Below are 23,028 nucleotides of genomic sequence, written 5' to 3'. Positions count from 1 at the left end.
AGGACGCTTTACATTTATTTACCTCATTTAATCCTCACAACAGAGGATTAAATCCTGTGCAGTAGAGTGTTATCCATTCCAAGCCCATTTCTCTCTGACTCCCACCTGAGCTCTTTCTGTGCACTATCCTGGTACAGTAGGAAAATCAGACTTTCAAATTCTCACCTAAAAGAATTTTCTAATAAAGGATCCAAACTATACAAAGATTATGAAGTGCTTTACATTGGAAAGTATAGGCAGAGCTAGGAATAGAAACTGAACATCCTAACTTCCAAGAATCTATTAATTTCTGTGTATAAATCTTAATTCCTTCCTCAAACTCCACTTCTGCTGTACATCAGTGGCCTGCCTGATGGTCCACTTCCCACGTGAGGTATCAGGAATTCATGTATGTGTTGGGACAGGGGAGAATACGCCTGCATTGCCCCTTTTCTAATTCTGCTATTTCCCCAACAGAAAATTCAACCATTCACCAAGCATTTACAGAGCAGAGGTTGTATAAAAAGCAGTGTTAGTAGTTGAAGGAAACGCAGAGAAAGAAAATAAGACTCGTGTCTTTCTGGGGTTCACAATTGAACAGGGAGTATAAATTTATATATAAATACCTCTTAATGTGCCTGGTGGTGATAAATAATATGCTAAAAAAACCCATTACTATCGAGTCAATTCCGACTCGTAACAACCCAATGGGACGAAGTTGAACTGGCCCACAGGGTTTCCAAGGCTGTAATTTTTTAAGAAAGCAGACTGCCACTTTGTCCAGAGGAGCAGCTGGTGGCTTCGAACCACCAACCTTTCAGTTAGCAGTGATTAATTCTAACTGGGGGGATCTGAGAGAGCTTCTCTTGAAGTAGATGGGATATGAACCAGGCTATAAAAGATGGGCAGGGTGTTGACCAGGGGATTGATTGGGGGGTGTGGAAGGAGAGTCATTAGTCAGAGGAAAAAGCTTAAAATCAAGCAAAATTCATCAGTCACTGGCTGTGCACGCATGACACACACACACACACACACAGCCGTCTGAGAAAATACTACGCCTGTCCAAAGATTATCTGGTCAGTGTTGTCCAAAAATATTTTTTGTCCAGCATAAACCCACAAAAATTTATAGAGGCAGTCCTCCCTAAACCTTCAATAACCAATTCCTCCTCACAGAAGAAGAGATCTCATTTCCCATTCCTTGCCACTAAAACACTTTTCAATCCATGTATGTAGTGTATAATTTCAGCTAGTTTGATGGGCTTCATTGACTTATTGCATAGCTATCGAACCATTTTCTACATTGCTTCCTTTGTGTTCTAAAGAAAATAGAAATGTTTGCATGAAAAGCAAATCACCTCCTGTTTATCCCCCACTAGATGTCATTATTGTCTGGTGCGGAATTGGTTGGATGGCCATGCGTGTTATTTTGCTAGCACACAAAAATATTTCTCAAGCTGCTAAATTGGGAAATAGAGCTAAAACATAGGTGTGGTAGAGAAGTAAAAAGATTTCTTTGAATATCCATTGAATACTTTATATCATTTGAACAACTTTTTAGGAAGACAAGTGAATACGGAACAGTATTTAAGCACCCTCTTCAATAAAATAAAAGGAGTATCATATTTAGATATTACTTAATTTGGAGAATATGAAGCCAGAAGGGGAAAAATATTTCAAAAGAAATACTTTTTCTGTGGTGCTTTGCTCCAACAAATTCTGAAAATAGATTATACCCTCCAGATTGTAATTGTGCCAGGATTGTTATTCTTGAGCGTCTCCCCTTCTCCAGCCCAGCAACTAGATATTGCCTGACTAGAGAGACCTGGCCTGTGACAAGGTCTGCTCCTCACAGCCTTTTCGTAGACCCATCATCTACCTTGTTTGTAGAACTAGTTCAAAACAAAACTTGTCTCTCACAGAACTATTGTTATTATTTCAAGATATTATATTCTGGTTTTTAACTTGAATAAATTCCAAAAACTTTACCATCATCAGTAGGCTTTTGTGAAGGTGTTAATAAAGGAGTTTTCTCATCCTAGCTTTAGAGAACTCCTGAAAATCAAGTGATCTTGTAGAGGCCATCTGTCTGAGCTAAAACAAAAAAACAGAATCTGTATCTCTGGTGCTGGCATAATTCATGGCATCTCCAACAAATGCTGCTTGCTCCTGCCAGCCACATGCTAAAAGAGCAGATTTTACAAGCTTTTCACAGGATTTGGCCCCTTTTCGAATGTTTGTTAGTAAGGACAGTTTCAGTCTTCATGGAAATCAACTCCTCTGTGTATAAAAAATGTATCATTCACAGGCTTGGATTAATGACTGCAGAAGGCCGTCATTCCGAGCCACTTGTAGCCTCAGAACTGATAAAATAATCAGGAGGACTGAGGCTCTCCATAGCCAGTTTTGAGTGCCTACAAAAATGAATTAGAAATCCATTTGAAAAATCTAAATATGTTATTTAAATGTAAATAATAAAACCAGTTGCCACTGAGTCGACTCTGACACACGGCAACCCCATGTGTGTCAGAAGAGAACTGTGCTGCGTAGAGTTTTTCAATGGCTAATTTTTTGGAAGTAGATCACCAGCCAGCTCTCCCAAGGCACCTCTGGATGGACTCAAACCTCCAGCCTTTCGGTTAGCAGCCAAGTGTGTTAACGGTTTGCATCACCAAATGTAAATAATAGTAACCAATAAATGTGAGTTTATTGAGATTACGGAGAGATCCTCTCTGAAACGTGCAGCCACCGTTTCTGCTCTTTTAATTCTTCCTCATTGGAATGGGGTAATTGCAGAACAAATGGGTATTAGTGGTGGAGCTTAAGGACACATCCAACTCTTGCCAGTTTGCCCTCTACTATCTAAAATGAGTGGGCCCTGCAGTGTTGCAGGAAGTATCCAAACATTTCTGCCTTGGAAATGGAAATTTATACCTATTCATTGTGTTGATCTAAAATCTAGAAGAGCTATAAAAAAGAAACTCTTTGGAGAAAAAAGATTCCTGGTGGGATTTTTTTCCCCCCCAGAAGCTGAGTTGGAAGCTTCTCTGGTTCTCAGTGTATTTCAGGAACTTGCATTCATCATTTGATGGTATGACAGACATCATTTAATTGCTGAGGAAATTGCTTAATGCATGGAACCACGAAGTTGGGTATAGGCACCCATTCGGGTTTGGGCATAAATAACGTAATCAACTTTCCACAAAATGTGAAGTTATAAATAGCTAATAATAAAATAAAATTTTAATATTTGCTAGTCATTGTACTGTTTTATTAGTATAAAATTAATCTTCACAACTATGCAAAGAAGTAAACTTATATATCTCATATAAGTGCTATGGCTGCTAACCGAAAGTTGGCAGTTCGAATCCACCAGCTGCTCCTTGGAAACCCTATGGGACAGTTCTGCTCCCTCTGATGGGGTTACTATGAGTCGGAATCTACTCAACGGCAACGGGTTTGGTTTTTGGTTTTTTATTACACGTGGGAGAACTGAGGCATAGAGAGGGTAAGAAATACGCCCAGGATAGTAAGGAAAGCAGTTTTGACCCCATACTGTTTGACTTCAGAGTTTTTTGAGTCACTGCACCTTGCTGGGGCCCTAGTGGCACAGTGGCTAAGAGCTTGGTAGCTGCTAACTGAAAGGTCGGCAGTTCAAAGCCACCAGTCACTCTTTGGAAGCCCTGTGGGGCAGTTCTCTGTCTATAGAGTTGCTATGAGTCAGAACCACTCAATGGCGATGGGTTTGAGTTTGTTTGATAACCTGGTACCTCGTTGAATAAGAAGAGCTGAGGGGGAGTAGGGGAGGGGTGACGGAGGCAAGGGTGAAACCTCTTCCATCTGAAAATATCGCGAGCCAACAAGTTGCTTTAATTTAACTTTATCGATTACTATTGTTTTCACTAAACTAACATTTTAAGATTTTTCTGAAATGAATTTCTAGTTCATTTTTAGTAGATAATCAGTAGTGTAGATACTACTCTAATTCATTTAGTAGACATAGAAACTAATATTCCATAGTACTATTGTCTTCAGAAACCCTGGTGGCATAGTGGTTAATTGCTACAGCTGCTAACCAAAAGATTGACAGTTCAATTCCACCGGCGCTCCTTGGAAACGCTATGGGGGCAGTTCTACTCTGTCTTGTAGCGTCACTATGAGTCAGAGTCGACTCGATGGGTTTTTGGTTTTTTTTTCAGTATTGTCTTCATATTTCATTGGTCACAGAGATAGCAGGATAACTCAGAACCTGAGTAAAGATTAGGATTCAGCAGACTTTAGGATTACAGTATTAAGTATGCTGTGCTTAATGAAGAATAAGGACTGATATAATTTTAAGTCAGTCTTGAGATAATTAACCAAAGTAAATAAGATGTCTGTTGGTATAATTCTATACTTGGTATTTCTCCCCTAATCACTGCTTTTTCATAAATTGTCACAATAAGTACTTTATATTTCTTACTAATTTATAGAAAATCAAGTCTTCTTTGATAGTGCCCAAATCAAAGCAAATAAATGAAATAGGAACTTATCCTCCTTGGGCTACTAGATTAGAAACGCATTTTCACAGAAGGATAATCTTCTGTCCAAATGGTATTTTGATTGACAGGAGATTGAGTTCTCTCAGTTACCTATAAAATAAACTGTCTAACTTCATTTTATGTACACTCACATGAATAGCAATTGAAGTTTGGTATTCTAGGGGCCAAATCACGTAAACCAAAAGAAAAACAAACCCATTGCCGTCGATTCGATTCCGACTCCTAGTGACCCTATAGGACAGAGTAGAACTACCACATAGGATTTCCAAGGTGGATTTGAACTGCTGACCTTTATGGTTAGCAGCTATAGCTCCTAACCACTACACCACCAGGGTTTCCAATAAAATAGGAAAATACATTTAAACTTAACTGGTTTTGGAGGCTCAGGTGGGGCCTGGAGGCTTTTCCAGTTAATTACTGTATTGGCAAAGACACACATTCATGTCAGCAAAGAGTCGGATGGGAAAAGACTTTCAAGGAATCTTAAGGTTTCATGAAGAGCAAGAATTCCCGTTGCCTAACAACAATATTTGAGCAAATGGAGACACATGGAATTCTTTTTTTTTTTTTTTCTTTTCGAAGCATTCAAGTCTAATTGCATTCAGCCAGCCTCCACTCAACCTGTTACGACTCTGTGGAAAGATATTGGGCTTTGAATCCTAGCTTCTCCACTATTTAACTGTGGGCAAGATACTTAACCTCTTTGAGCTTCATTTACTTTCTACCTCCCCTTCCCCACCCCACCCCAGTAGTTATAAAGATTAAATTACAAAAGAAATATAAAATGCTAATACAATTCCAGGTACATAATTTGTGGATTGTAAATTACTTAGCACAGTGTCTGGCGCATAGTCAGTCTTTTTTTTTTATAATTACCAATAACTTTTTTCTTTGCCAGCCTATCTTTGGCTCTTTTTGTTGTTTATTAGTACCTTTACCACTGACTGGGCAAAAAAATGAGAAAAGGAGTGAAAAGCATGCTAGCCTTTTGGGCAGGGTACATGGTGAAATAAAATACTAAGATTAAGGATTATATATTGGGCGTAAGCTTTTGGGCTCTGGTGGCACAGTGATTAAGAGCTCGACTGCTAACCAAAACATCAGTTCAAATCCACCAGCTGCTGCATGGAACCCTATGGGGCAGTTTTAGTCTGCCCTGTAGGATCGCTATGAGTCAGAATTGACTCAATGGCAACAGGTAATTGCAAACCATTTCATATCTTCTCTAATTACAATTTAGACCATTTGAGATTTTTGCTAAATTCAGCGTACTCTCCTTTTGCTGTTATCTCCTGTATTTCCCAATTGCCATTTCAAAAGCTTGGCCCTTTGAGTTCATTGTCATCATCGTATTTCAAGTATAATATTTGTTTTGAACTCTGGAGATAATCATTATCTGACATCTCTTAGGAAGCCTTGCTTGGAGAGGCACCTGGTGAGGCAGACCAGGGTTCAAATCTTGACTCTGCCATTTGTTATGCAGTGAGGTTAATAGTATTTCCTGGGGCTTTACGAATTAAATGAGAAGGTATGGAAAAGTACCGCCATGGTGCCTGGCAATAGTAGGTGTTCACTAAATGCTCCTCCTTTCTGTCTTTCTTTCCTTGGTAAATTTAAATGCCCGTTTGTTGGTGGGGGAGCCCTGGTGGTACAGTGGTTAAAGCTCTCAGCTGCTAACCAAAAGGCTGGCAGTTTGAACCCACCAGCCACTCTATGGGAGAAAGATGTGGCAGTCTGCTTCATAAGGATTTACAGCCTAGGAAACCCTATGGGGTAGTTTGATTTGACAGCAGTGGGTTTGGGTTTGGTTTGTTGGTAGTAACGATGTCCCTTTCTTGTGTTTCAAGGATATGCTTTTAGGGGACAGCAGTAGCTTTGGTATTCTTGTGAAGGATCCACGCTCCTTGGCTGGCCCTGGATCTAGGTATGGGTACGTATTTATGAAGCGCTCTGCTTTATGAACATGGCTAGAGTTAAACTGTTTCTGTACTTCTGTACATGAAATGTGGTATTATAACGTTGCATAGTGTTGTGTGCTGCCTTTTTCAGTTCGTAGTCTGTGGGAAACTTTTTATTTCGTATTTTTAAATGACTTTTTCTAAGAATGGTATTTATTCAGAATAGATTCTAAATGTGTGCTACTGGAGGAAATGGGTGAACTTCTACAGAGTGTTGACATCAGAGTAAGTAACGGAGATGCTCTTCTCAAACACATCTGTGGCTCTCACACAAGCAGCCTCTCTAGGGTGGCTGGTCTCTTCCAGTTCTGTGCCCGAAGGATTAAAGTGGTTAAAGTGCTAGAGAAAGAAAGAGCGTGCCATAAACAGCTTCACGGAGGAAGACAAGCTCACAGGAAGTATCTGAAGTGAAAAATAAAGTTCAAAATCATAATGTCTAGACACTTAAGTATAGAAAGTAGCAGGAAAGTCATTAAAAAAAAAAATTTACCATCAAAATCATTTATCCTAGGTGGAAAATTATAATGGACAACTTTCTGGAATTGGAAATTTCGAACTGTTCACGTGGATCTTAATAAGTAGAAATTTCCAAAGAGTGTCACCAGAACCACATGCCTGCAGCATTATATTATACATATTATCATATTGTACCCTTATTAACTACTATAATCTCGTTATTAATGATAACACATGCCTTTTCAAGCTAGTTCCTTTAAGTTTTCTTATGTTTACTCCAGGTATTGTTTCTCTGTATTTATTCACCTTCACAGTAACTCAAACTAACACTGTCACTTAGGTGCTGTCCATGTGGTCAGGAAGTGGGTGTTAGGTTACCTAATTTACTGCCAAGAGCAGCCTTCACGGTTATTCTTGATGCCTCAGCCATGATTAATTTCATCCCCCTGCTACTGCTGCAGCTGTACCTAATGTGAAGGAAGTATTCAAGGTGAGGCTGAGGAATTTGGTTAGCTTTGGGTGCTTTAACTAAAAGCTGGAGACAACAGGGCTTTGAACCAGCTCCTTCAGGTTTGAACCCCTGTTGAGAATCTACATATCTAACAAGTTCCCAGGGGTAATGCTGCTGGTTAGAGACCAATTCTGAGAACCACTAGTAGCTGTAGTGATTCTCAAAATTTATTATACACAGTAGCTTTGGTCTTCTTGTGAAGGATCCATGTTCCTTGGCTGGGCCTGGATCACCTGGAGATCTTGTTAAAATGTATATTGATTCAGTGTATCTGGGGTGGAAATGCAAATTCTCAGCAGGGGTTTGAACCAGAAGGAACTGGTTCAAAGCACTGAGAGACTAGGAAAAAATAACAGTGAGATATAGCACTGCTAAAAGAGGACTGGTCTGAGGCCGAGGGTCAGATTAGAATACCTGGATACATGTCAGCAGACTTTGTGCGAGCCTCTCTGACACGTTATAAAATGGACTGGAACAAAATCTTTTTTACCCTATTCTTTGTGCCTAAAACAACACAAAGTAATCACCATGGAGAAGCATTCTCAACCAAAGTAAGCATTTAACTAAGTACTACTTTCAAAAATAGACAATTTTAGTATGGTTCCTGTAAACTAAGAAACTAAACTGAGAATATCAAACATAACCTAAAAACATCTTGTCTTAGTTAGCTAGTGCTGTTATAACAGAAATACCACAAGTGGGTGTTTTAACAAACAGAAGCTTATTTTTTCACAGTTCAGAGGCTAGAAGTCCAAATTTCGGGTGCCAGTTCTAGAAGTCTTTTTCTCTCTGTCTGCTCTAGGAGAAGGTGCTTGTCTGTTTTCGTCTTCTGTTCCTCAGCTCCTTGGTGATCTTCATGTGGCATGGCATCTGTCTTCCCCCAGCTGTGTGCTTCCTTGCTTAATCTGCTCCCTTTATGTCTCAAAAGAGATTGATTGACTCAAGACACACCTAACACTAATACATATATTTTGGGGGAACACAATTCAATCCATAATACGTTTCATAAAAGTTTATTGAGCTGGATCTTTAAAGGGATAACTGTATATTATTTTATTGTATGTTTTAGTGATACCTGTTCTTTTTAAAAAGCCTCAGGATATATGTATAATAAATAAAATGAATATACCTGAATTAGTCGGAAAAACATCAGATTCCAGTTTATTCCATGTCCCCTAAGCAGCGGAGTGCCAAACTGTTTGCACCACCCAGGCACATCCTGTTAAAGGATGCTGAGTTTTAAAGTGTTCATACCCTATAGTCTGAAGAGCAGAAGGGCAGAAGAGACATCCTTTATTCACAAACATTTATTGAGAGGGTGCCAGGTGCTGGGGATACCAAAAGGAATGAGACCTGGAAGTAAAGACTCTCTGGCCTCTATCCTCTGATGTTTACATTTGGGAGGCCACTAAGAAGAGCATTGAGGGGGTCCTGGTAAAGAAACAGTCTCTGAATGAAAAGCATCTTTGATGGGAGGGGAGGATGTTGCATCTGAGAGAGCTAGGGCCCTTTTTTCAACCATCTGCATTTATAATAAAGAACAAATGAAGATCTGAGAGGAGCTAATTTGGTTTTTTGCTGTCTCCTTTCCTGGCGCTCTGATGACTGTGGCAGGCTCTGCTGTTTGCTCTGACTCGGGACTGAGTCACAGTTCCCTTTGAGGAGCCAGACCTGTGAAATGAAAGGTGCCATCTGCTCTCCAGCTTGGCTTACACAGCCAATCAGGGAACTACAGATACGGAATTTATAAATGAAGGTGGCTCTGCTGGAGGTTTTTATCCTCACATAACCGCTTGCATAGCAGGCAGGCAGTGCCACAGCCTTGTTTTGTTTGCCTTGTTCTTCTTTTTTGCTTTTGGAACACAATAACAAAAATATTGAAAGCTGTTGGGTTTTTCCTTGAAGCCTAGAGGACGTAGTTTAAATCACGATGGAACTATATTTGCTCGCTATAGTCCATCTCTTTCTCCAGAGGTAACTGTTTATTAGCTCCTTAGGCAAGATCTTTGCTTTCCTTTTTACTTTTCCTTTTAAGAAATAAAAACACTAGGAGGCTGAGAGAAGTTGTAAATAAAACCTTCAAGTTCTGCAGCTCATGACATGCTTTCCAATCAGACCTTCCCCTGGGCATCACACTGGGAGAGGAATGAGGTAGCATTGTTTTTATCCAGAGCAAGTTAGCCAGGAGCTCTTTCTCAAAGAAGTCCTAAAAGGAGCTGAAAAGATGTATCTACTTGTTTCCTTTTGTACCCTGAAGTCTGTCCTCAAAAGAAGGGCCCTGGGTGGTACAAATGGTTTGCCATCAATTACTAACCTAAAGTTGGCGGTTCTAACCCGTCCAGTGGCACCGTGTTAGAACGGCCTGGTAATCTGCTTCCATGAAGATTACAGCCAAGAAAACCTATGGAGCAATTCTGCTGTATAACACGTAGCGTCAGTGTGGGTCAGAATTGACTCAACAGCAATGGGTCTGGTCTGGTCTTCAGAAGCTGCCTTATGAGGGTGATGTGTGTGGGAGGCAAGAGTGGTAAGAGAGGGTTAATAAAAGGCGGTACTTTGTGAACCCAGGTTTTCCATGTGACACTTCGCTGTAGGAGCTTCTGCCAGTCTAATACAGTCAGGTGTCACTTAACATCCACAATACATTCTGTGAAATAGGACGTTATGCGAAAACCATATTACACACAGGCAGTCCCCAGATTACAAACGAGTTCCATTCCTACTTCCACCTTTAAGTCAGATTTGTATGTCAGAACAGTTAGGTACGGTTGGTACCTAACGTCAGTCAAATGTTTGTATATAGTGTAACTTTCTATGCATAAAAAACATTAAAGAAACACTTCCAGATACACTGTAATATCTGTAACATAATAATACAGTCATAATAATGCTTTGATTTGAGTGGCAAAGTAGCACGCCATTGTATGTACCTTGAATTTTAACATGAGAGGCTTCATGGCGGTTGGGACCACAGACATATATGTGGTTGGGTGTTGCCTGAAGGGATGTTATGCAGCGTATGACTGTATTTTGTTTAAACCTGGAGGGGGGGTCATCCTACTTCCCACTGAATACACTTATCATCCATATAATGGTCCTTCGGCTGACTCTCACATTTGTATCCTGCCCCAGGTCACTCAGTTGTTCCGAAAGAGGGCATGAAGAGGGGCCGTCATTCATACACCATCCTAGCCCTCGTTGGAGTGGTGCAGGCTGCAGAGCAATTGGTGGCCCCTCAGTTCCCAGCGAATGTCCTGGAACCCTGGATCCTCAGAGACTAGCCAGCAGGACACCTTGCCCCAGGCCATTGCCAGCAGGAATGCCAGGCCATCTCACAGACACCAGGATGGGACCACTGACCCCAGTCAGCTCTTCTGTGCCTTCCACCATGCCCTCCATCTACTGCTCACAGGCCGCGGCCGACCAACTGGCTGGGAAAGACAGTCAGGCAGGGCGACGGCCTCTTTCCCCCTGCACCCCTGCAATAACCCCCAGAAGCAACGGTCCCAGCCTGACCCAGCCTCCAAGTCCCAGATGCCCTGAATCCAGCAGCGCAGAGAATGGTATAGAGGAGGGGATGAGGAAGTTGTCAGTGCCTCAGAGGCCTCCTCCCCTTCGAGTGAAATGGGCCTACGTAGTCCGAGAGAACGGCCTTCCTGAGGAATCCTTGTCGCGGGAGCTTGTAAACCTGAAGCACTATAAAAAACAGCAGAGTGTTCCAAGTTCAAGCAGCACTTCTGACACAGACATGCCTGTCGGGGCCCCAGGCAGTCCAGGGAGGATCTCCCTCCGAATATCTGAGTCAGCCCTGCAGGCCTCCCCACCACCTCAGGAGGATTATGACGATGAAGTGTTCGTGAAGGACTTGAAACCCATTGTCACTTCCAGCCCCACATTTGAAGCTCTTCCCCCACCCCCACCTCCTCCACTGAGCCTGGAATCCCCGGTGAATAGCTTGGATGACTTTCCTCCACCCCCTCCCCAAGCTGTGTTTGAGGCACAGCTGGACAGCGAAGCTTATGGGGATCCCCACACCAGGTGAGTGAGCGGACGCTGGGTAGGGCAGCCTCCAGCAGGAGCAGAAGGGTTTCCCTCACTCATGTAACAGGAGGTGTTCAAGCTCCAGGCTTCCCAGATCCTTATTTTGAGCCCAGGAGAGCCTGTACAAGCCTAGCTCATGAAACTGGCCAGACTATTTCCCTTATTTATCTTCGGTGGTAGTCATACTAGTGGTCTTTCGGTACTAAAGAGTGAGAGTAATGAACATGAAAGCCAAACTCCAAAGAGGCACATTTCATTTCTTAGGGATATGAGACGCTCAAGGAGTCCAAATAAATAGCATCCCTCTTCCTCACCCAAGTTCTGAATCAGTTAAGAAAAAAGAAGGCATTTGGAAGACAAAAATACCACTCTTTTACTGATAGAGCTGATACTGGAGAATGTAGCTTATATCTGAGTGTAAGTGAGCTTCCCTATACTGAACCTCAACATTAAAGGGGTTTACCTCCTTAGTCACAGGATGGGCTGTGGAAGCTGCACCTGGGAAATATACAGCCTGGAGGCTGCCTCACTCTTAAAAGAAAGCAAAGAGGCTGGGCATCAAATGGTCAGCTTCTCTTTCCAAAATCACCCAATGTCCATAAAATGAATAGAGCTCAAGGTTAGCAATGTTTAGGGAAAATCTTGAAGCCAGAAGAATGGGGAAGAAGCATTTCCCAACACGTACTCCCTAGGGCAAGTGATTTGTCACACCCAAAAAAAAAAAGAAACATTGCCTGACATCACCTTTGTGTTAGCTTCGTCTAAACACTGCAAGAGTGACTATCGCTGTCCCCTGTTCGCCTAGACATTTCAGAAAGCTGAAGAATTTGACAGCAACATTCACCAAAACTGAATTCCTACTGAATCCAGCCCTCCTAGAAGTTACATAGCCTTCCTGTGACTACCTACTAGCTCAGGAGAAGACCCTTTAGGACCTTATGGTTCTTTGGGAATAATAACCTCAGAGATACCTCGCACCTAATGTGGGAAGCTTCTCCCTCAGTCTTCTTCCACCCTCTCATCTTCATCCTTCTGTTGACTCTTTTCTTACTACTCATGTTTTTTTATATCCCCAGCTCCTCTAGCAAATTTTCCAAGGTGTTGACTGTAAGAGAAAGACCAGTGCCTGGTGCAGCCCATTTGGTGGATAGTCAGATACTGACTTCTAGACCCCAAGCTTCTATCAAGGCTTCAGAGGCCAACGAGGCCAACCCGGCCTCCATCATGGGTGACCAGCTCCAGCTGGCTGGGTCTCTTGGCAAGCAGCCAAGTCCGGGGCAGCCACCTCTCATCCAGACCCAAAGCCTCATCTGCGATCCAGTTAGTGGAACTCAGGGTTTAGAAAAGAAAGTCAGTGCTGGTCCCCAGAAGACCTCTGAGGACATCAGAACAGAGGCTCTAGCCAAGGAAATTGTCCACCAAGACAAATCTCTGGCAGACATTTTGGATCCAGACTCCAGAATGATGACAACTATGGACCTGATGGAAGGTTTGTTTCCCCGAGATGTTAACTTGATGAAGGAAAATGGCGTAAAGAGGAAAGCCGTGGAGAGAGCTATCAGCTGCCCAGGATGCGAAGACAAGAGGTAAGTCCTGATAACACCTAGATTCCTGATAATGCCCCCAAAGAGACTTAAAGTTGAGTCCCTTCCATGAGGACAGTGTAAGCCTAGGACTCCTTCCAGATGTTTCTGGACTTCCACAGATCCTAACCCAGGAGTGACGTTACGTCTCAACCTTAGGGGAATGACTTTAAGCTGGGAAGTAGGATATGGGACAGACTGACCCTCTGAGTTACCAGGCACTTGACAACAACCAAAATAATAGCAGTAGTAATAATAATTCCCATAAATACCTGTTCATGTTTTGTGTATCAAGCATTGTATTAATTTCTTTATATAAACACTATCTCATTTAATCTTCACAAGAACCTCCTGGGGTAACTGCCAATATTATCTCCATTTAAAAGTAAGGAAACTGAAGCACAGAGAAATGAAGGACCATGCCCAATCGACATGTAACATGCCTGGATGTGAACTCAGCCTCACTGACGCTGTGCCTGCTCTCTTGATAATTACACATTGCTACCTCCCCTCACTCCCCCAGCTCAGCAAACATGGACTTGTCCACTCTATCAAAGATTTACCCTTGCATAGAGCCCTACAGGGGTGCTCAGAAAGGAGTAAGAGCAAGTGGTGAGCATGCTAGGCTTCCCCATGGCTGAGTTTCAACATGGGCTTTGTAGAAAAAATGAGAGTCCGAAGAAATAGATTTACTTACTACACTGACATTCAAATTTGAGGAGTTAAGGTGGGTGTTTGCTCAAACCTGAAAGTCGAGAATGGCTTTATCAGCCCATGAGCCTCTGTTCTAAAGTTCCCTGAGCAGTGGGTGTTCACTGTTAGGGAGCACACATCCCAGCACCCAGCCACAGGCGAGTGAAAGAACCGTGAGCAGCCTGTTTCTCATTCTTCGGATTTCTTCTGGGTTACTGCAATGTTCTTTTGCATGTTTGATCTCCTTAAAAGACTACTGTGGGAAAGATTTAGAGTGGTTTTATTTTCTTTTTAATCTTCAGTGAAAACTATATGGATTGACAAACTGGAACTCAGCAGTTAGTGACTTCCAGACTAAATAAAAACAGGGCATTTCACCCAAATGTAGGCTTACACTTTAGAAATTTCCAACTGATCCTAGCTAGATTACTAACAGGAACACCATGCTTTGTTTTGTCTTGGGGGCTTATAGAGTACCTATAAGCTACTTGGTGTGTTATCAGAGGCTCTCCTTGCAGCAAAAGGCCTTAACAGTCACCTTGTCCATCTCTTCTTTTTCCAGTGAAGAAACAGGGGCCAATGAAGGTGAAGTGACTTATCCATGTTCAAATGTTTAGCAGACATTTACTGAGCAACTGTGGTGTGCAAGGCAACTGACGGGGTACCACAGGGTGTGCTAGTCAGTTGTAGTATGGCCAAAGTTGGGGAGTTTTGTTCACTTCATTCTATTCTCTGACCACTAGAGAAGAACTGAAGTCATTTACAAATGAATCCTTAGAGAAGTATTTCCTAGCCTTACTGAGAGCATACGTCGTCGCAGCCGATTTAGAAGAGAAAGGCTCATGTAGCTTTTGCAGCACCAAGACCTTCCTGAGGAATTCCCAAAAGGATGACATGCGCCATCTTCTGGCACGTGTGAGCAGTGTCTTGCTGTGCCTGAGATTGTCAGCAAGTAACCATCATGGGATTTAGTTAAGTAAATGCCTGAGAAGCCCATTTTCAATGTAATGAATATATGTGAAAGAAAAAAAAAATATATATATATATATTTACGTACATACGCACCAGAAAACTTTTTCTTTTTCAATCAACTGCATCAAAAGAAAATCTCACTGAGCTTATGTTAAAGGTGATAGAAAAATTTGGAAATGGATACTGGGGATGGTTGCACAGCACGATGAATGTAATTAACGTCACTAAATTGTGTGTGTAAAAAATGTCGAAATGGCAAATGTTTTATTTTATGTAAACTGTTGTTACTGTGTGCCATCAAGTCAGTTCTGACTCATAATGACCCTATAGGTCAGATTAGAACTGCCCCATAGGGTTTCCTAGGCTAAAATCTTTACAGGCAGGTCGCCAGGTCTTCTCTGCCACAAAACTGCTGGTAGATTTAAACTGAACTTTGGGTTAGGAGCTGAATCCTTTAACCATTGCACCACCAGGGCTCCTTGTATATAAACTAGCCATGATAAGAATAAATCAGTGTTTATTTTGCTTAGGGTAGCCCTCATCAAGCAGGAAAAGAGTAAAGATGACTGTTTTGTAGTTCTTTATACCACGGAGCCCTGGTGGCACAGTGATTAAAAAGCTTGTCCGCTCCTCGGAAACCCCATGGGGCAGTTCTACTCTGTCCTACAGGGTCACTATGAGTTAGAATCAACTCGATGGCAATGAGTTTGAGTTTTTTTGGTTTTATACCATAGTAAGATGATGAGCTAAAACCCAACCAATGTTATATAATATCACAATACAGAATAATTGAAATACCTCTCCAAGAGTACATAACTTACACTCGTAGAATTATTTTTTCAGTGCGTAGGATCTGCACTGGAGTCTGAAAGGCTGCTTGATTACCATAGAACAGCGAGCACTAGATGTCAGATTTCTGAATTCCTAGTTTATTCTCCAGCATTGAAATCCCCCTGCTGTATAATCAGTGAGTAGATTTTCTGTTTTGTCTTAATTCAGTTTGAACAGCAAGCTCCAACTTTCCCAGGCTAATATGGGGTATCAGGCTTACTCAAGAAGAAAATTTTCTAAGTGTGTAAGCAACAGTACAGTAGACATCAGAAAGATTATGGGTAACCATGGAAGAGCGGGAAATGATTAACCTAAAACTGGAGACTTGTGTAGCACCATGAAAATCCTTTTACATTAATTAAATCATGGCTCCCCATTGCCTTTCTCTAAATAGAAGATCAGCATCGTTCTTCCATTTATCACAAAAGGAACAACATGCAGAGGCAACTGGCAGGTTCACAGTCCTGACTCCCACTCAGTCTTCATGCTGCTTTTGGTGGTTTTCCATCCCAAATTTGCCTGGCTTCAAGGACCCTATACCTAGTAATCACTCATTAGTAAATACATTAGTTAATTCATCCTAATTTTTGGGAAAGAAATTTAATGGAATTTTTTTTACACATTTTTGAATGGGCAGACATCTGTAGTATAATAAAGCTCCTGATATGTGCTATGTGTGACTATACTTTTTGTTCTTTATGGTCCAGGAGTGAAGAAAAGGAAGCAGTGGGCATGTTGGTGAACTGTCCTGCTTACTACAGTGTGTCTGCCCCCAAGGCTGAGCTTCTGAACAAAATCAAAGATATGCCAGAAGAGGTGAATGAGGAAGAGGAGCAGGCAGATGTCAATGAAAAGAAGGTAAGCAAAGAATGGGGGTCTCTTTGTTCTACTTTTCCAGAAATATAGTCAAGGCCCTTGTAATTAGAATAGTTACTGTACCTTTAAGGCAGGAGAGGAAGGGGCCCACTGCATCACCAACCCAAAACAAAAACTAAACCCATTGCCATCTAGTCGGTTCCAACTGATCATGACGCTGTAGGACAGAGTGGAACTGCCCCACAGGGTTTCCAAGGAGCACCTGGTGGATTCGAGCCGCCTTTTGGTTAGCAGCCAAACTCTTAACCACTATACCACCAGCTGTATCACCAGACCTAGCCAAAACCATTATACTTTGGATTTGCATGGCACTTTGAACAATTTCCTCACAGCTCTCCTATCTGTAGGCAGGGCAGGTGAGCTGCTGTCATTTTCATTTATAATGATGAAAGTGAAGCTTAGAGAGACTGTTACTTCCTAAAAGTCTCATAGTTGGGACTAGAACCCAGGTCCACCCAGCACTGGGATCCTGACACTGTTCTCTGTAGCTGAACAGCCAATGCCAAGGGTCTGTATGATTCTCAGTTCATGTTTCATGGTCAGAAGGAAAACTAGAAAATCTAGAAACTTGGTTTAAGGAAACAGCAGTTATCAAAAGGTACTTCTGAATGGAAGTGATATTAACCTTTAAGTTCTCCAATCCTCTTTGCAGTAGCCCAGTGAATAGCTTGAAAATGCAATGTTGGAATTTAGTTTTTTAGCATTTGATACTTCTATAGAAATTTTAAATGTTCAACATTGAGAAAATGACCGTGACACTACTGCTGTCTCCCACATGCCATAGAGATCTAAGCCCAGCTGTGTCTGCAGGGGAGAAAGCTCTTGCCATGCCATTTTCCGTACAGGGCTGCCTTCCACTGTGCTTACAGCTCTTCACAAACCCAGGCGTGCACGCCGAAAAAGGGCCCTTCGTTAAAGCTTGGCTCTTGTTGAGCCTGGAATACAAGTCATTTTAGGTGGTACTGAATCGAGATGAAACTTTCTTGTGTGATTGTATTTCATTTATTCTGCAATATGACTTCTAAGTCCTCTTGTTTAACTGTTGGGATGAGGCCACAACGTATAGAACCTAAGAGTAGGGCGTAATGGGGCAGGAGAGACTTTAGAGTTTTTAGGAGCACCTGTCTAAGTGGTATTCTTTTCCCTCCTGCTGTTCCAGCTCTGTGTGCTCAAAGGGCATGGCTGACATGCTGATGTAGCTGCCATAGTAACACACTCACTTCTGGCCAAAAGTTATCACATTTAAACACCTGCTTCACACCACGTCTCCTGACATATCCCTACCCCAGCAGTGCTGAGCGCCCACATTGAGTCCTTTGATTACAAGTAAGACCACCTTGCTCCATAGGGTTTTCACTGGCTGGTTTTTCAGAAGTAAGTCGCCAGGCCTTTCTTCTGAGGTGACTTTGGGTAAATGTGAACCTCCAACCTTCCAGTTAGTAGCCAAATGCGTTAACCATTCACATCACCCGGGGCCCCCCCATCCCGAAGAGAGGGCTGTATAAATACCATCACAGGTACCAGGTTGCCGTGACATCTTTAACTAAATACTTTTACTTTACACAGAGTTTTTTGTTGTCATTGTTTTTTTACATGTAGCTTTACAGTAGCAGTGTGGCACATGACTTAGTACATTTTATTCGCTGTCTTAATTTTATTTTTTAAGTGCTTTTCCTTCATTATCACCCTCTTACTCTGAGGATTATATGGTGAAAAATATTTTTAGCCTGAGAATTGAAGAAATAGAGGTTTAGTAATTAATCTTCACTGTAAATAACATTAGGTATTTTCGAACAGTTTATCGAACAGTTATTACGTTCTAGGTGTTGGCTACGTTTTTTACATACTACTGTAGTATTTTCTTTATTTTACAGAAAACCCCTCTGAGGACTTAAGTAATTTGCCTGGAATCATACAGCTAGTAGGAGATAAAGTCAGAATTTAAATTTACAACTGTCTGATTCCAGAGCCTGTTGAAAATTGCTTCCGGGTCAGCTGCCGTGAAACTTTGCTGCCCTGGAAACTGAGCTAAAATCGAGGTCCTCTCGGTATAACTAACCAGAGCCAGAGTTTGAAATTAATATCCTTAATCTCAAACCAAAACTATTAAGAGTAGCAGTATCAGTGATTTGGGGCCTGAGAAGTCTCCAGCCATGTGCCGTGCCTTTTTACATAGTAACAGGCTTCAGAAAGCAGAAGTACACTCAGGGACAGGTGAGAAAGGTCACTGCAGAGAGGACATGCTAGACACAGAGGAAGCAAATGGACAGGGTCACGTAACCCAGGCCTAACACACAGCATGTACTCATTAATGTTTGTTGAATTAAATTATAAAACTCCCAAGTTGAATTTTGCTATTTAACTAAAGAACAATACCAAGAGTGCTGCCACGGAAAGATTAGAAATCAGGAGGGAAAAAAATCTGGATTTGAATAAAGTTAAGCAAGTAGCTTGATCTTTCTTTGTCCTCAGTTTTCTTTGTAAAATGAAAGTGATGATGATCCCTCACATGCTGGTTTGTGGGGGCAATCAAATTCCCAGTTTACCCTTCCCCTTGAGTCACCTCCAACTCATGGTGACTCCATGTGCGTCAGAGTAGAACTGTGCTTTACTGACTTTTCAATGGCTGATTTTTTGGGAAGTAGATTGCCAGCCCTTTCTTCTGTGACACCTCTGGGTAGATTTTCAGTTAGCAACTGAGCGTGTTAATTGCTTGCACCACCCAAGGATTCTTAAACCAAATTAGCTAATGTATGTTAAAGTACTTTTCAAAGTGTAAGTTCTAATATAGCACCATTATCGTATCTTATCCTTAACTAGGAGCCCTGGTAGCACAGTGGTTAAGAGCTTAGCTGCTAACCAAAATGTCAGCAGTTCGACTCCACCAGCTGCTCGTTGGAAACCCTATGGGGCAGTTCTGCTCTGTCCTGTAGTGTCTCTATGAATCAGAATCGACTCAATGGCAACAGATTTTTTGGTTTTAGTGTCCTTAACTAGGGAGACAGTCAAGGTGATATCACATAAATACGCAGATATTTGTGGCATCTGATATCTTCCGTGATAAGATGTTTGATACGAAGTCACCTTGCTGCTAGCAAGGCTAGATGACTCTTCATTTCCTACAACCCACTGCCATTGAGTCAATTCCGACTCATAGTGACCCCATTGGGTTTCCAAGGCAGTAAATCTTTATGGAAACAGACTGCCACATCTTTCTCCTGAGGAGCCACTGGTGGTTAGTTAGCAGTCAAGTGCTTTAACCATTGTGCCACCAGACAGCCTCCTTCATGTCCTGAATCAGGGACTTATTAGGGAAAGCAACTCACAGTTATTTTCTCTCTTCACCCTGAAAAATGTAACTCACAGCACCAGGATGGGTACCTATTTGCCCTTTGGGGTTATTTGGCTCTTAAGGGAGGTAGAAAGATGAAAATAGGATATTTAGTTAATATGGGCCCCAACAAAAGTGAGAATTTCCTTTGGTTCCTACTTCCTTCAATTTTGTCTTCTGAGGCTGCAAGGGACCTGAGGGTTGGCAAATCAGTATGTAAGTATAAGATATTAAGAAAACAGAGGTCTGGGATGAAGCTGCGATGATAGGTTTGCCAGAAATAATATTAGCATATGAAGGGGAAAGCTCTTCTAAGAGATAGGTGAATAAATAAAACTAATTTATTTCATAGTTACGATAAGGAATTACTATTAGGCAGAGAATTAATTCAGTTCAATAAGCACTTGTTGAGAACATGCCTACTCAGTTCCAAACACTGCGCTAGGCCCTGGGAGTACAAACATGATTAAGACAGCCTCTACCCTCCTGGAGCTCATAGACTAATGAGGGAGATGGGTTATTTTAGTACAACATAATGAATCTTCTGATAAATGCATGCAGTGTTAGGAGAGCCCAGAGGAGTAGCACCTAACCCAAGAGGGTGGGGTCAGGGAAGGCTTCCTGGAGGAGCATTGGGTCAGTGAGTCAGGGAAAGAGAAGAAAAGTCATTCAAGACAGAGGGAATAGCATGGGGAAAGACCCAGAGGTACAAAAAAGCATGGGGAGTATGTGTGTGTTGAAGAAAGACACTGCAAGTCATTCGATGTTTTGGAATATAAGTTGAAAACCTCATGCACAATTAAATAAAAGATTACCAAATTTTAAAAATATACAAAGGAGGGTCACAGTCCGTGGGAGATAAGTCTGAAAGGGCCAGAAGGTCATGGAAATCACATAGGGCTTTGTATGAAGTGCTGAAGAATTTAGATCTTGTCATGTGGCAATGGAGAACCCTTCGAGTTTTCTTCTGCTTTTGTTTTTAATAAACTAAGTTTATTCAGGAGCCCCTGGGTGGTGCAAATAGGTTAAGCACTGGGCTATTGTATTTTTACACAAATAACGAGCACCTTCTACATTTGTTTGCCAACCTTGCCCTCCCGCCAGAGGTATTTTTAAGTGCCTGCCATGCCAACTTTTTTAAACACATTGCCGTAAAAAAAAAAAAATTAGCATAGTGTGCTTACAAAAATACCTGGGCAAATAAATGTAAACATACTTGTAATTTACGTAAAAATACGGTACTTGGCAGCTCAAACCCACCCAGAGGTGCCTCAGATGACAGGCCTGGTGATCTGCTTCCGAGAGATCACAGCTTTGAAAACCCTATGGGAGCAGTTCTACTCTGCATGCGTGAGGTCACAATGAGTCAGAATTAACTCGACAGCAGCTAACAACAGCAACACAGGTTTATTAATGTGTAATAGAATTTTCATTAGTGTAACTCTCTTATATTTACATATCTGCTTTGGAGACATAACACTTAACCGTGAGCTTTAAATAATAATGTCGTTGAAGGTATTTATTAATATGTGCAACATGAAGTTGAAAGTGAAATGCTCTTCCTGGTACATAACAACATTTTCTAATGATAATAAAAAAAAAGACTATTGGTTAGTGTTTATTTCCCAAGATTGTGCCAAGACAGAGTGTAGCCTAACACCAGTTTTTGCGAGGTAATAATTTGTTTGCCTAGTATCTAAAGTTATTAATAATCTAAGATGTATTTCTAGGCATGAAACTCAGTCAATGTAAACTAGAGTCCTGATTCATTAATAAATATTTAAAAATTGAAAATAGCATTTAAAACCCATTCTGCTTTAACATATTTTCTATTTATACACCCTAGATAATGGATTCAAAACTGAAGTATACATAAGAAAATATGGAATACTTTAATTGTCCAAACTTCTGACATGCATAAAAACTAAAGACAGTTTAATAATTAGAGTTTTCAAGTATTTTGGCTAAGTCTTACCATACCAATTAGACAAAAATCTGCTTAAACAGATCACATAATGCCCCTATTCTGAAAGCCAAAAGACTTTGGCTTTGGGGACTTAGAGGAATATTTCAGAAGGCAATATGAATCTGTTGTTCCCTGGAATTAATTGACTTTCCCCAAGAGATCATTACCAACCAGCTTGTTCTCAGCTGCCCATTGCTGTCCTTCTTCCTTCATTTAGAGTAGATCTGCAGATGACAGATTCTCTCAGTTTTCCTTTGTCTGAGACTGTCTTTATTCTGCTGTCATTTCTGAAGGATATGGTTACTGGGTATGGATTTCTAGGTTGACTGTTTCTTTTCTTTCAGCACTTTGAAGATGTTCCACTGTCTTCTTGCCTCCACGGTTTCTGATGAGAAATGCATGGTCATTTAAATATTTGTTACCCTACATGCAATGTGTTGTTTCCTGCAATTGCTTTCAAGATTTTTTCTTTAACCTGTTTGGGTTTTGCTGAGCTTGATTCTGTAAATTCGTGTCTTCAGATTTGAGCAGTTTTCAGCTATTATGTCATCAAATATTTTTTCTGCATCAGTCTTTTCTTCTTTTCCTTTTGGGATGCCACTTACACAAATGTTAGACCTTTTGATGTTGCCCCACGAGTACCTAAAGCTGTGTTTTTTTGTTTTATGTTTGTGTTTGTTTTTTATAATCTCTTTCTGTTCTTCAGATTGATCATTTCTGTTGGCCTATCTTCAAGTTCACTGACTTCTCTCATCTCTATTCTGCCAGTGATTCTTTGTTTAATTTCAAGTATTGTAGTTTTCAGTTCCAAAACACCCATTTTGTTTTTTTTTTTATAGTTTCTGTTTCTTGATAAAAACTTTTATCTTTCCATTCATCTTCTAGAGTGTTTACTTTCACCTTATGCATCATGGTTATAATAGTTGCTTTAAAGGACTTGATAATCCCAGCATCTAGGTTATCTCAGGGTTGGCATCTGTTGATTATCTTTTCCCTGGAGAACTAGTCATGTTTGTCTAGTGTGAATGTTGGGTAATTTTGGATTATATCCCAGACATTTTGGGTATTATGTTGTGAGACTCTGTGTCTTGTTAAAATGATTCTGAGAATAATGATTTTTGTTTTCTTTTTGTTTTAGAGGCAGTCAACCTGGTTAGGTTCACACAACAGGTCTATCTCATGTCTGGGTGGTGGTTCCAATGTCAGTTCAGTTTTCAGAGCGTTTATTGTGTTGTTTTCGGTCTTTGCCATGCATGTCAGCTTGACGGTGAATCTAAGACTTATGTCAATT

General features: G+C 41.2%; 1 protein-coding gene across 4 annotated transcripts in view; it reads left to right on the top strand.

The window, feature by feature from the left end:
- The window catches only part of SHROOM3 (shroom family member 3), a 210,921-nt gene that overhangs the window by 178,332 nt on the left and 9,561 nt on the right, over positions 1 to 23,028 (top strand). For 3 of the 4 annotated variants that reach the window (XM_049885950.1, XM_049885949.1, XM_049885952.1), the window contains 4 exons: positions 6,367 to 6,449; positions 10,577 to 11,482; positions 12,562 to 13,071; positions 16,272 to 16,422. In XM_049885950.1, coding sequence (XP_049741907.1) covers positions 6,367 to 6,449; positions 10,577 to 11,482; positions 12,562 to 13,071; positions 16,272 to 16,422 — 1,650 coding nt within the window. The remainder of the gene's footprint in view (positions 1 to 6,366; positions 6,450 to 10,576; positions 11,483 to 12,561; positions 13,072 to 16,271; positions 16,423 to 23,028) is intronic. The other variant, XM_049885951.1, reaches the window with a different exon arrangement.

Source organism: Elephas maximus, chromosome 5 (assembly GCF_024166365.1).
Source record: "Elephas maximus indicus isolate mEleMax1 chromosome 5, mEleMax1 primary haplotype, whole genome shotgun sequence".
Lineage (NCBI taxonomy): Eukaryota > Metazoa > Chordata > Mammalia > Proboscidea > Elephantidae > Elephas > Elephas maximus.
Note: the sequence above shows the minus strand (reverse complement) of the source record. Positions and strands in the feature narration are given on the sequence as shown.